The following is a 13137-nucleotide window of genomic DNA, read 5'->3' on the forward strand; positions in this document are numbered from 1 at the left end:
ATACCACCCTTTGCTATAGTCTCTCTGTGGAATTTCATGGGTCAAGACAAGGCCTGTTTGTACCATGGCTTATAGCTGAGCTGTCTTTAGCACAAAATTAGCTTTAAAATAAACCTTTTTCTGCAGCTGTGCTTATGTAACCCAGTCTTGTTGAAAGTGCTTCCATAAATGATACAACCCCAAAAATTATATTCCTCAGCCAAAAAGGACCTTTTTCCCCACATGGCCCATATGAAAGCAGCAACGGTGGTACGGCAGATCTCAGCGGGCTTGGAATTTCCTTTTCATGCTAGTCCAGTTGCCTACTATTAAGCCATTCTCCAAGGGCATGAATGGTCTGATTTTTAGCATTAAAAAAACTATGATTGTTGCGTTGTGTGTTCAATTATGCTGGAGCCACGCTGGGATATCCCAAACAGAGCCAGGATAAAATTTACTACTGTGCACCCAAAGAGGACTCAACAGAGGTCCTTTCATGCCCGATCTGTTTTGATTGGCAAACACCCTGCACTGCAATTAGACTGACCCCCCAGCAGGGGTCAACATCTGGGTCTTCCCCTGGCTTGTCAGGTCGGCCTGCAATGATTATTTTAATGCAATTCCCGTATATCACATTCCACAAATCCTGACATGTCTCTCATTATCCCTGTCACTCCGGATCCCATCACTGTGGAGCAGCATCTGGCCAAATGTAATTCCCCCGGTTTGCATGAACTCAGCATCGGGATTACTTGTCGTTTTCCGTGGATCCTGGATGAGCAGTCGCTCTAACACAACTGCAATCTGTCAACAGTAAAAATGTCACCCGCAGATAAACACTAACATTTTTCTGGTTGTTTTATATGTGCTTGTGAGGTTCTTACGTGATGGCGAGGGCTTGTGTGTAGGTGTGATTTGTGCACCACCAATGAAGAACAGCCTGCAGCCCCCCCACTCCTCTCCATCACCCCCTCCATTACGCTGAAGCTGCTCCATCCACCCTGCTGTCGGAACCCATCAGTTTGCTTCCTCTTGTTTCACGTCAGCTGTGTGAGAGCTGCATCAGCAGTATGGAGCAGAGTGCGTCTACCTCTCCGCTCACGCCAACGGGGGCCAAGCGGTAATGCCAGAACTTTCCGTGCTGGCATTCTCTGTAGCGGTACACATTAGTCATCCATTTCAGAGTGAATCTGAGAAGCATTTTTTTAGAAATGAGAGCAGCACAGTAGGTAACTCTGTAGCCTCACAGCTCCAGGGCTGGAGTGGTGCATTAGCGATTCTCGTTAGCCTGCAGGTCTATAGCTGGTGACGCTGAAATGCATGGGCCAAGTTAAAAAAGGGACTTCAGCAAGGGCCCCAGCTGGCAACTTATTTACCGTTGCCACCTGCCCACCCCCATTGACAACTTTTACCATTGATGGGCCTCTGAAAACTCTAAATGCCCAGGAACCCCTGACCATGCTAATGTGCCTCTGTCTATAGAACATGTGTATTTGTGCTTATTGTATCAGTTGAATTGTAATCTAATTTAACTAGTGGGGTAGCATGGTGGTACGGTGATCAGCACTGTTTCCTCACACCTCTAGGACCAGGGGTTTCTTGTGGGTACCCTGATTTCTCTCCAGCCTCACTTCAGTCCAAAAGCATGCTAAGGAGAATAGGAGCAACCGAATCACCTGTAGGTGTGAATGGTGTGTGAGTGTACCTCGTGGTACGTAGGCCTCCTGTCCTGAGTTGTGTGTGAGTGTACCTCGCAGCAGGTTGGCCTCCTGTCCTGAGTTGTGTGTGAGTTTACCGCGCAGTAGGTAGGCCTCCTGTCCTGAGTTGTGTGTGAGTGTACTTCGCAGTAGATAGTCCTCCTGCCCTGAGTTGTGTGTGAGTGTACTTCGCAGTAGGTAGGCCTTCTGCCCTGAGTTGTGTGTGTGTGTACCTCGCAGTAGGTAGGCCTCCTGCCCTGAGTTGTGTGTGAGTGTACTTCGCAGTAGGTAGACCTTCTGCCCTGAGTTGTGTGTGTACCTCGCAGTAGTTAGGCCTCCTGCCCTGAGTTGTGTGTGAGTGTACTTCGCAGTAGATAGTTCTCCTGCCCTGAGTTGTGTGTGAGTGTACTTCGCAGTAGGTAGGTCTTTGGGCTTCTCTTGATTTAACACACTTGATTCAACTCCTTGCTATTCTTTGTGCTAATTACCACACAGCTCTTGAATCATTTGTAGTAGAACAGGGAAAGAACTAAGCTACACAGGGCTCTGGCCCTCCAGGACTGCAGTTTGACACCCCTGATGTAAATGCCCAATATTTGGTCTGTTCTAAAAAATGTTAATGGCAGCCTTGTGTACATTTATCCTTATGAGACGTCTTCATAATTGATTGGTCTGTTTCAGTGCTGCCCCAATTGTAATGTACAGCACAGTGCCCAGAATTGCCATGCTCCGCCATTGTCTTCCTATAGTTCATGTCTGTGTCCGTTATCCCAGTTTAGTACACGGAGAGTCCCTCTGCCATGCTCGTGTGACTGGTGCTGACCCATTTCATTATTTTTAGGCGCACTCTTGTGCTAATTAGCTATGACCTCATATCAGCAGAAAAAGTAAATGTTAATGAACATCATAACCTACTTTCCAGACCAAACCTCTCGGGGGAGAGAAATCCACTTTGTCAGGTTCACATTGGCGTGTTAAGTACTGGGGAACCATATTAGTGTTCACCTTCTGTCAAATACTGCTAATTATATGCTCCGTGGAACCTGTCATTTAATATAATCCCATAGCAGCATAATCATACTGTTATATGACAAACACATTTTTTTAGCAGCATATAACCTTTTTCATACTGTAGAACATATAGGAAATGTATAGAAATATGATGTGTAGATGATCAAGAAAAAATACATCTTCTTTTCTAAATGAAAGTAGAATGTGTAATGCTATCCTATAATCAGGGAAGTCAATGGGGTATAAATACCCTGGCATATTCAGCGGTGCCAGAACTTAACAGGGGACCTTGAATGCGAACAATTATATGTGAAATTGGGCGGGGCCAAGATGGCTTTTTGTCAGGGGGCCCAGAATTTCCAAGAGCACCCCTGCTTAAAATAGCTACATTGTTTAAGCGGGTCTTTGATATCTAGGATTATATATCTAACCCCTAATAAGGCAATTAAAGAGTGTAAACTAAATGAGGATCTCGGCCAACTTGAATGATCCATTTCCCCATAAGCACAGCACCTTGTGCATGCTGGTTTTGCTCTATTACTGTCACTGAAAATATGCAATGGAGGTTTGGTCCGACGCCATGAGAGGCTTTTTCATTTCAGTGTATTACAGTGTATTAGAATCTCTGTCAATGCCATTTATACAATAGCACTGAAATCCATTCACTGAGCCTGGGAATCAATATTGTATCTAAACTAGGAGCGTATGTGGCATCAGTTTCTTATTTTCCCTTTGTGTTTAAATTTGTCGAGCTTGAATAAGTGAGGAGAGCTAAACAACAAACTGTTTTAATTAAGTGGAGAAACTGAAAAAAACAGCCAACAAGCTGGAGTCAGGGATGAGAATTTCAGTGTGTGACAAACGGCTGACAGACAAAGCACTTGGCTGGGCTCCTGATCAGTTAATCTCCTTTAAACTTGTGCCCTTTTCTTCGACACCCACAATAGACAATCCTAAACCAGTAAAACACTGAAATCTTTTTCACAGCAAAAACAATCTGATCTCTGTCCTTCCACTACCGTAGCAGACATGCTATATGTTTGATATATCGATATTATTGCTAATTTCTACAGTACAGTTTTTATTGGTTGCTTTATTTATGAAAATTGAAGGGGATTTTGTTGTCAGCAAACCAAAAGGTTCTATAAAGTACCTTCACAGAATACAGGAACTATTTGGCTGCAGATACAGTTATGACCGGATGCCCCTGCAGCGGCTAATCGAGCAGTAATGAACATTACATGCAAATGGTACCAACAGCTCACAGGCAGCTGCATCTCATTTAGCTCCGCAGGCTGCAGGTCATCATGCCCATAGACCGTTAGCTGGAAAACGGCATGGAAAACTGTGAGACTCCTCTTCTCTCTGGAGCGAGACGTGGCTGACACCGAGCAGCATCTATTGCCCGAATGCTGCTTTGTCTAACAGGAAGTAACGTATTGGAGCTGCAACAGTTAATAAACTCAAGCTGAGCTGCCAGTATGGATGAATGGTTTCTAGGGGAAAATCCGGGAAGGGATCTTTTCTAATTGCTCCAACTGGGGCGGTAAGGAGAAAGTTCTTTAAAGAGGCAGTGCTTTGTTTGTTCTCGACCTTTACGGAAATCCCGTGTATGTATACGGAAGGAGCTTTGTGATGTTTTTGGACTGGGTGTTTAAGGAGGTGAGACGCAGATGTTTACAGAATCGTGGCTCTTTCACATTAATTACTGTATGATAGGTAACCATACACAAACTCGGATAGACAGTAGGCTATACATACAGGAAACAACATATATCAGCACAATACTTTTCATACCACTTAGCATAAGTTGCTGGATGTACTTTTTAATGTAACAGTAGGCCTGTTTGGGGTTTGGACCCTAACTCTGTGGTCACTGGCTCCCTGTTCTAACCAGTATAAACACTGCCATAATGACTACTGGAGACTATGTATTAAACAGGAGTTTTAAAGGGCAATAAACCAATGTCAAATCTGTATGTGGCTCCCCAGAAAACCCTTCTGCTATGGCACAAGCAAACTGCTAAGAGTGTAAACAAACAAAATCACACAGGCTTTTGTAAATCTGTTTAAAATATTGTGGTGTGAGCTTGTCTATTAAATCGGATTGAGTACTTTCTCTTTTGGCATCACAGAGGCTGCAGGCCTGTGTGAACCATATGTCCCTTAGTTATAGACCACCCTCTTAGCCTGTCATTCCTAAAACTTCCTTATTCCCCCGAGTGCTAGACTCAATGCTCCACTGAGAAGCATGATGACTCTCTCAACCCCTCATTGACTCTCTGACACTTCGTGCCATAAAATATTATTTAATCAATGTATTATTGATTGCTCCACAGAACAAACACACTGTATACATGTTCATACACAAACCTGTCCCTGAATTTTATTTTTTGGATACAAAATATAAAACTTTTTCTATGAAAAATTAAAAGTTAATTCATTTTGGCAGTCATTTAAAAACTATTGCGGCAACATTGCATTATGTAGTGGCTTCTCACTTGTATGCATAGATTGAGGCATATTCTAGTTTATTCTGGACAAACACGAATCACTCTTATTGCTTTTTGCCATCTGGTTCACCAACGCAAAGACATTGCAGATAAACCCAACTTGTGCTATTATTTCAACCATCTGAAAAAGACAAGTTGAACGGGAGTAATGATTCTGGAGTCTTTTTAAAACAGCAGGTGTTACGGACAGCTTAAAAATAATCTGATGTTAGGCTACAATAAAACTGTAAAACATTTCGCATCCCTTCGCCTTGCAGTTTTGCAATTACATGTCTGCGATTTTAGAGAAAAGTTCAAAAATATGTTACTGTCCTAAAATTGGTTCGAGTGAGCTGAAGCCAGGAAAAATCATAGTCGTATTTGACTGAGTGGAAATTAAAACCAGATGTCTGAAAATAACTTGGCAAATACTGATAGAGAGTCGCATTGGCGTGCGGGCAATTAATCGCCAATAATATGCATTTTAAAATCCTGCACTAATGCCAGTAATAATATTTTGTGGGAAGTTATGATGCCCACAAAGGTCGAAAGAAGATTTGAAAAGAAAGTTTTAAGAAGTGAGAAATCAGACTTGGTATAATTTCTTCAGATTTTGGATCGGGGGTCAAATATACTCAGGCTGTGTAATTCATGTCCAGCAATTGGCTGAATCAGGTAGCCTATTCATTCAAACCAGCCACAAGAGTTGCTTTGACTGCCCTGCCCTTAGACTTTGTGTATATATTTAATCTTCCATAGCTGGCATTATCTTATATGCTTATTATCCGAAACTATAAAGTCATGTTCATCGGCAAATCCCAATCAGTAAAAAAATATTCAAAAAAGGAATTTTGTCATACTGGAATTGCAAGTTAGACGAATATTTTTCCATCCATCATTCATTTTTCAAACTCTTTTATCCAATAAAAGGTCAAGGGATGCATAATTTAGAAAAAAAATCACTCGGTTTTGTTTCTCTTTAGCTACCTTTAATAAGTTGTTGTCACGTCGAAATAGTTCGGACAAATGCAATCTGTGCCATCAAATCAAAATTGAACTTTGAGATCATTCAGTCGCACTTCATACCGTTTGGATATGTGCGACAATGCCGGTTCACTGGGAACCAGAGAGCTCTTGGCATGGTCGTGTGCGGCGCGAGGCGTGCGAGTGAGGGACTGGTAAGGGATCCCGAGCCCTGGATGAATAACTGGAGATCCCTGGGCGCGCGTGCTGCCTCGCAAGCAGATGGACGAGCATCAGCGGCAAGGAGCGCTGCATGTCATTTCTCATTCTTAAGTGCAAATGAACCTCGACTGATCACGCGGATTGGTGCGCACCGGCAAGCATCGGACGGCTTTTCCAAAGTGCATTATATTCTTTTGGGGAAACGCGTTTAAATAATTTAAAAAAAACATATACTTTGCGGACTGAACGGTGGATTTATGCAACATGGTAAGCATACTAATTACACTGTGCTGAGAGCAGATTTAGCCATCACCATAACTTAACATGCATTAAGGTAGAGCAGTATTTATAGAGGCGAATGCCATGCAGGTTTTAAAGCTGTATTATTTTAGTATTACTTACCATTTATTATTAGGGTACCTCATTACAAGACCCCCTGGATTCTGGATTATTAAGAACTGCTAATTTTCGTACTTCATGTGCTTTTGAAACATATTTCTAATGGTTTACGCTGATAAACATGATATACATAATCATGAATGAGTAGAATGCTTGTTTGTGAAATGGGCTTGCGCGCACATCAATGAAAACACTATGAACGATATATTTTGATGAGCATTAATTCTGTTGCTGAAATGTTTGTATAGTAAACCTAAAGGTGTTTATAAGCAGCATCTGTCTGACCCTAACAAACCATTGCAGGTAAGAAATTACATCTTCTAACTGTTGGACATTTCTGGCTTCCATCAGAAGGCATGAATAAAGAGGGTGTTGTTTTGGACAAAAAAATAAAGCTTTTTCTCAATTGGGGAGAAACCACAAGCTGTAAGCTTGATTGTGAAAACTCTCCCCCAGTCTCTCCTTTCATCTACTCTGCAAAGTTGGCCGACCAAACGTGGCACGGCCGCGTCTTAATACTCAGCGGTGGCTGGTAGCTGAGCGCTGATCTTCACATGCTGGTCTTTTTGCCTGCACGCTCGTATGATGCTATACATGCACACAAAAAAGGTTTTGCGGTTATGATTTTTTTCTGGCTTGTTTGTGACCTCTTCGTTTTGGTTTCTATGCTGCAGAAGGTAAAGTTTGGGTGTATTACGCAACAGGAAACAGCTTCAAAGGCAATGTTAGCCTATAAAAAGGGGAGCAAGGTTTATTTTTCTGCAATCATGTCCCGTTTTTCGTCTTTCTGTGAAGCTGAAGTTCCTTTTATACAGTTAAACCGGCGCATAAATTGAGAGACCATTTTTCGGGTACATTTACTGGTCCTACATAAAACAGGGGAATTTAACGTGAAAAGGACTGATCTCTCCACAAAAGTATGTCCGTCGTAAACGTCTCATGACATCACTGCCCAAGAGCTCGCTTTCGGCAATAGCCCCGGCGTAATTTGCATTTTGAAACGATGCGCAGGCCTGTAAGCGTTTAACTAATCAGAAATGTTTACTCGCCGCAGCAGATCGTCTTTTGCCTGCGATATAATTTTTTTTTTTGCATTTGGCTCATGTTGAGAAATACTGATATTGCATTGTACTGGAAGGAAATGTTTGGTAGCGTATATTGGGAAGGTCCTGTGTGGGTGGCGGCATGGCTTATTGCGAAATAAATAAATAAATAAATGATATACAGTACTGAATATCGATCTACTGCAAGTCAATTAAATTCAATTAAGAAAAAAAACTTTATTTGTCCCCGATGTATTTATAAGTTACATTATCTAAAACTAATGTTGACAAATCATGTCATCGAGTGGCAAGACAACTCTATTCACATTTAGGTTTTTGTGACTAGTTTCCGACCCATATAATTGTATATCACATGAAACCATGATATACGTGTTTCAAAGGGCAGAGCATCGCCAAAAATGTAACTCTTCACTGTTTGTGGCCAGTGAAATGGTTAAAAGCAGGCCATTACCGTGTGCTCCGTCATCACATTCTTTAACGTGAACTGGGATACATTAAATGGAGATTCTGATCAAACCACGAGGACCAGACGGTCTGTCTAGGGCCCCGCGTTTCAGCATGTGGTTCATACCGATCGAGCCCGGCAGGCGCATTAGGCAGATCCCTCTCGAGTCTGGTATTAAGTACGGTCCCTGAGCTCCGGCACCAGTGTAATAGCAGCGCTGGAGACAGCGCTGGCCACCGGTTCTGCTGAGCAAGACACTCTGCGGCTTTAGAACAGAGCTGCGGACCTACGGGGGAGCATCCCACTGCGCTGCCTCCCGGCTGCCAAGCAAGCTGCTGCCCGCAGAAAGCGCTGCTCTGCTTATCGCGATCCTGATCTACGCGAGAGTGTCTGAAAGGCGGTCATTTGGGATGCCCAGCCGGACCGTGTTCACTTATAAACCCTTTTTCCCGGGCACTCCTTTTCTTTACCATAAATATCACGCCTATCCTGTAAAGATGTCCAAACATATTTGGCAATAATTTCACAACATTTAACAAGTACGATTCCTCATTTCTGTTTTCTTTTTTTGTACTGTATTGTTTTTTAATGTTGATTGACAGTATTGTATTACTCATATCTCCTGGTAATTCTTGTTACAGTGTTTTAAAATGACCACTGAAAAATTTGGTAAGAACACAAAAACAGTATCGCATTGTCTGATATCTAATTTTTCGGGTTTATTTATCTTGACCAAAATGGTTTTAACACCCCTTTTGTTTGATTTACGGGCTAATACCAAAAGTGCAAAAACATAAAAACAGAATCCAAGAAAAGCTATAAACTGAATTTGACCCCTGTGTACCATGTACGGGATCTTATGACAATGAAAACCTGATATTACTGTAAAGATCCTGGACATTCTATTCAGTTGACAGTGAAGAAATGAGGGCAGAAAGCATGACCAGAGCACTTTCAGATTGCTGAGACTTGGTCTGCAAGTCTTTTTGTTTTCACCCCCTTTTCAGAGGGTTGTTTGGTGTAATTTGTATGAAAGCTTTATTGAAAATACACCTTGATTAATCTGTTAGTCATATTGAAGAGTTGCAAATTATGTGGTATCAGCCTCTTTATCTGATCCATTCTTCTCTTGTGATAGATTGCTCACAATCTCAGATTCAATTATAAAATTTTGAAGTATTATAGGCACCTCTCTGATGACCCTACCACAGAACATTCTGGAAAACACTGACCGCAGGCTAAGCGCTCCATAATGTAAGGTGCATATGAATGTTAACATGACTGGTGCTCACCGTTGCGCCACAATGCACCATTTTATTTCTCCGCAGCTTGCTGCAGACCAAGAGAGCAATGACCCCTGGAGCCTTGTCCCCCCGCACACCCACAACGCCCCATCCCCTGTGGTTCTCGCACAGATTACCCTCCCATAGAGGAAATGGGTGATCATCATCAGGTCAAGACTTCCTTCCTCTTCATCCAACTGCAGTCGCCCTCCAAGGCCGTTGGGCTGTTGTGTCCTGCCGACGCTGCCCGCACAGCGTCCCGAGAGGAAAACCCTGGCCCCACTTTCTCTGGAGATGCCGAGCTGAGCAGCTGCGCCAACCGAGAAGCCGACTTGTGCTTGGATGTCCTGAAATCAGACTCTGAAGATGGAACTCCTGAATTCTTTAGGTTAGGTTCATTGGATCCAGCTGGAATTTCGGCTGTAGCAGAGGGGCACGCCAGCAACCAAAACAGTTCACTTTTGAACACAGTAAGATCAGAATTTGACTGCAAAAATACACTGCCACATTCTCCCGTTTGGATCCTACGCCAAGACACACCTTCTGAAACAAAAGAAAAAATCCAGTCTTCACCCATGGATACCGTGTCTTCAGTATCTTCCTCCAGTGCTATTTCAGGAGAATCAGCCTTGAACGAGGTTCCAACTCATGGATTATATACAGAAAAGCCGGTCAAACTCTTGGAATTTGTGTACCCAGCTGATGGTCAGCCTCCTGTGGAAAAAGCCACTAATGCATGGTGCACTGATGTCCCTGGCAGTAACGTGGATGATGCACCTTGTGACGTGGATATGAGTAAAACAAATAAGACTCTCCAGAGGGAGAGTAAGACTTTCATGTCTGCTGTCATGGAGAGGTCTTCCAAGATTCCTGGAAATGCCTACAAGAAGTCAGGGGATCAAAGCTCATCGATGGTAGAAACCGTTCCTCAACCACCTGACGTAAGAATGCCTCCTACTCAGATCACGATATCAGCAGGTACTCAGAGCTCTACGTCTAAAGGTCCCTCAACAATGTTCAACCCTACAGCGATTCAGAAGGTGAGTCTTCGCAACTCCTTTGATTTCCCAGTAAGCCGTGCCTCATATCTGTGCAACTTAAAGCACCAAGACACGTTACAGCATTCAAAACATGGCAGACAGTTCATTTTTGGGTGAAAATATTTTACTTAACGCTACTCCCCAACATTTCACTACTGATTTCAATAATAAATACTGATATATTTCTGTCCATCCATTCATTCATCCATCCATCCAGCTCCTGATTGCTCATCCTGGTCAGTGCCTGGGTATTGGTGTATTTACCGTATTCTTATTTTAAATGAAACGGGGCACAATGATTAGAAAATGCATTTATTCTGTGTTATTTGGAGTATATACAGAATGGAAACAATGTAGTTAGGCAATACACAAATATGATATTGATAGCTTGGTCATACATACAACAACTGCCCACACAGTGAACTAATGCTTCCATCCAGATGGGACGATTGCCAATTAGCATCCGGGGCTCGTCTGTGTCATTCCTCTAGCTAAATGTACTAGAAAGAATTCCATTCCCAGCATTTGTATTAGTAGTTTTCCCACCAGGAAAGTTTGAATTTAAGAAATTAATGACATTTCACTTAGAACTGGAGTAGTCACAGCAGAAAATCACTGCATAAAATCACTGTCAGGAACTGTGAGGAACTTCTTACATGTGACACAATAATTATCCATACTGAAATTGTGCTAATGTTGTATTGATTCTTAATTGGATTTTTACTTATTATAATTTTATTTACCTAAAAATAGCTCTGTTAAAGGCAAACAAGGAAAGTTTTGTGATGAGAGACCTTACAGAGTTCATTGTCTGTCATTGAAATATATACCTTTTATGAGAACTTTTGATTCATCAGTATTTACTGATATTATAAGTGTATGCGGGGCGGCATGGTGGTGCAGTGGTTAGCACTGTCGCCTCACACCTCTGGGACCCGGGTTCGAGTCTCCGCCTGGGTCACATGTGTGCGGAGTTTGCATGTTCTCCCCGTGTCGTCGTGGGGTTTCCTCCGGGTACTCCGGTTTCCCCCCACAGTCCAAAAACATGCTGAGGCTAATTGGAGTTGCTGAATTGCCCGTAGGTGTGCATGTGTGAGTGCATGGTGTGTGAGTGTGCCCTGCGATGGGCTGGCCCCCCATCCTGGGTTGTTCCCTGCCTCGTGCCCATTGATTCCGGGATAGGCTCCGGACCCCCCGCGACCCAATAGGATAAGCGGTTTGGAAAATGGATGGATGGATAAGTGTATGCATGTGTCACATCTCTCCTGTCTACCTGTTAATAGATAGGGTGGGAACACCCAGACTAGAACTAGACCACCCCCTAGTGTTAGGTATTCAAACTTACTGTATGCAATGTAAAAGCCACTTGAATATTCAGCCTAGACAATTCTATTAAAAGTTCAAAACTTAGCAATAGCCATAGGTTACCGAATTGAACACACAAAACCCCAAATGTTATCAAGTATAGTCATAACAAAAAGCAAATATGGCATCTTTTGGCATCTGCTTGGATCAAATGATGGATAACAGGCATAGACAGATACTGTCTAAGAATAAAATCACATTAGAAAGCACTAACAGTGATACATACATTTTGCTCATGTGTACCTCAATAATAAAATGTGAATATGGACCTCTGTAAACTGGAGAATATCATATAAATCTAGCTTTTGGTGCCAGGTATTTGCTAGAATCAACATGTAGGTGTAAAGAATGAAGCTGTACACATATTTCTATAATGTCAGTATATGCTTGGAGGGTTGGGTAGAAAAATGAATCCAGACCCATTTTTTACAGTAGAAATCCAGATTGTATGTCCTATTTCTAAAGAAAAATAAAATTCAGTTGAGTCTCAGATTACCATGTTAAACCAACCTTATATATGCTCAAGTAAAACTAAAGTCCTAATTCAGCACTTTGTGAGTAAAGCTGCTGTATAACTTACAGACTGTACGTTTATACTGGATTCTTCCACTGGTCCTCTGTGAGTTTTTCTTTCAATCAATCAGTGAAATTCTGCATTAAATCAATATACAGTTCACATATAATGCAGAAAAAATGTATTTCTAATCTCAATAAAATGCAATGTTCAGCACTTCTGGTAGTTTAAACATACCATTGTTACTGTACACTTTTGTTCAGGAAATTCTGAAGTGACTTGTTTCATTTTCCAAATAATTGCCTTCCTCTTCTCTAATGGAGCTTCATTTTGAAACACATTCATGCTGATTCCCCACATTGGCAAAAAATATATTAACAAAATTTGGCCACAATGGTATGTTGACATTATACTTTACTTTTATCAATGGCTTTCTGTAATTTATAGCCTAAGGCTTTGTTCCACCTAGATCGAATTTATGTTAACACAAACTAAAAACATAAACTATTCATAGTACAAATTTAATGTAGTATACCTACAGGTCCAGCAGCAATGTAAGAAAACCATTTTTCAGAAAACCTTTTTACTATAGAACATATTGATAGCTTCACTGAAAAGTAATGTCAACAAAGACAATCTAATTTTACAGCAGCCTAATTGTTT

The 13137-nt window shown here is 41.9% G+C and overlaps 1 protein-coding gene across 2 annotated transcripts in view; it reads left to right on the plus strand.

Annotated features, from left to right (window-relative positions):
* Positions 1 to 6411: 6411 nt before the first annotated feature.
* The window catches only part of psd3l (pleckstrin and Sec7 domain containing 3, like), a 118656-nt gene continuing 111930 nt past the window's right edge, over positions 6412 to 13137 (plus strand). The window contains exons 1-2 of one of the 2 annotated variants that reach the window (XM_049021278.1): positions 6412 to 6631; positions 9601 to 10595. In XM_049021278.1, coding sequence (XP_048877235.1) covers positions 9708 to 10595 — 888 coding nt within the window. In that variant the 5' untranslated portion in view covers positions 6412 to 6631; positions 9601 to 9707. The remainder of the gene's footprint in view (positions 6632 to 9600; positions 10596 to 13137) is intronic. The other variant, XM_049021277.1, reaches the window with a different exon arrangement.

This window comes from Brienomyrus brachyistius, chromosome 7 (assembly GCF_023856365.1).
Source record: "Brienomyrus brachyistius isolate T26 chromosome 7, BBRACH_0.4, whole genome shotgun sequence".
NCBI classification, from domain to species: Eukaryota; Metazoa; Chordata; class Actinopteri; order Osteoglossiformes; family Mormyridae; genus Brienomyrus; species Brienomyrus brachyistius.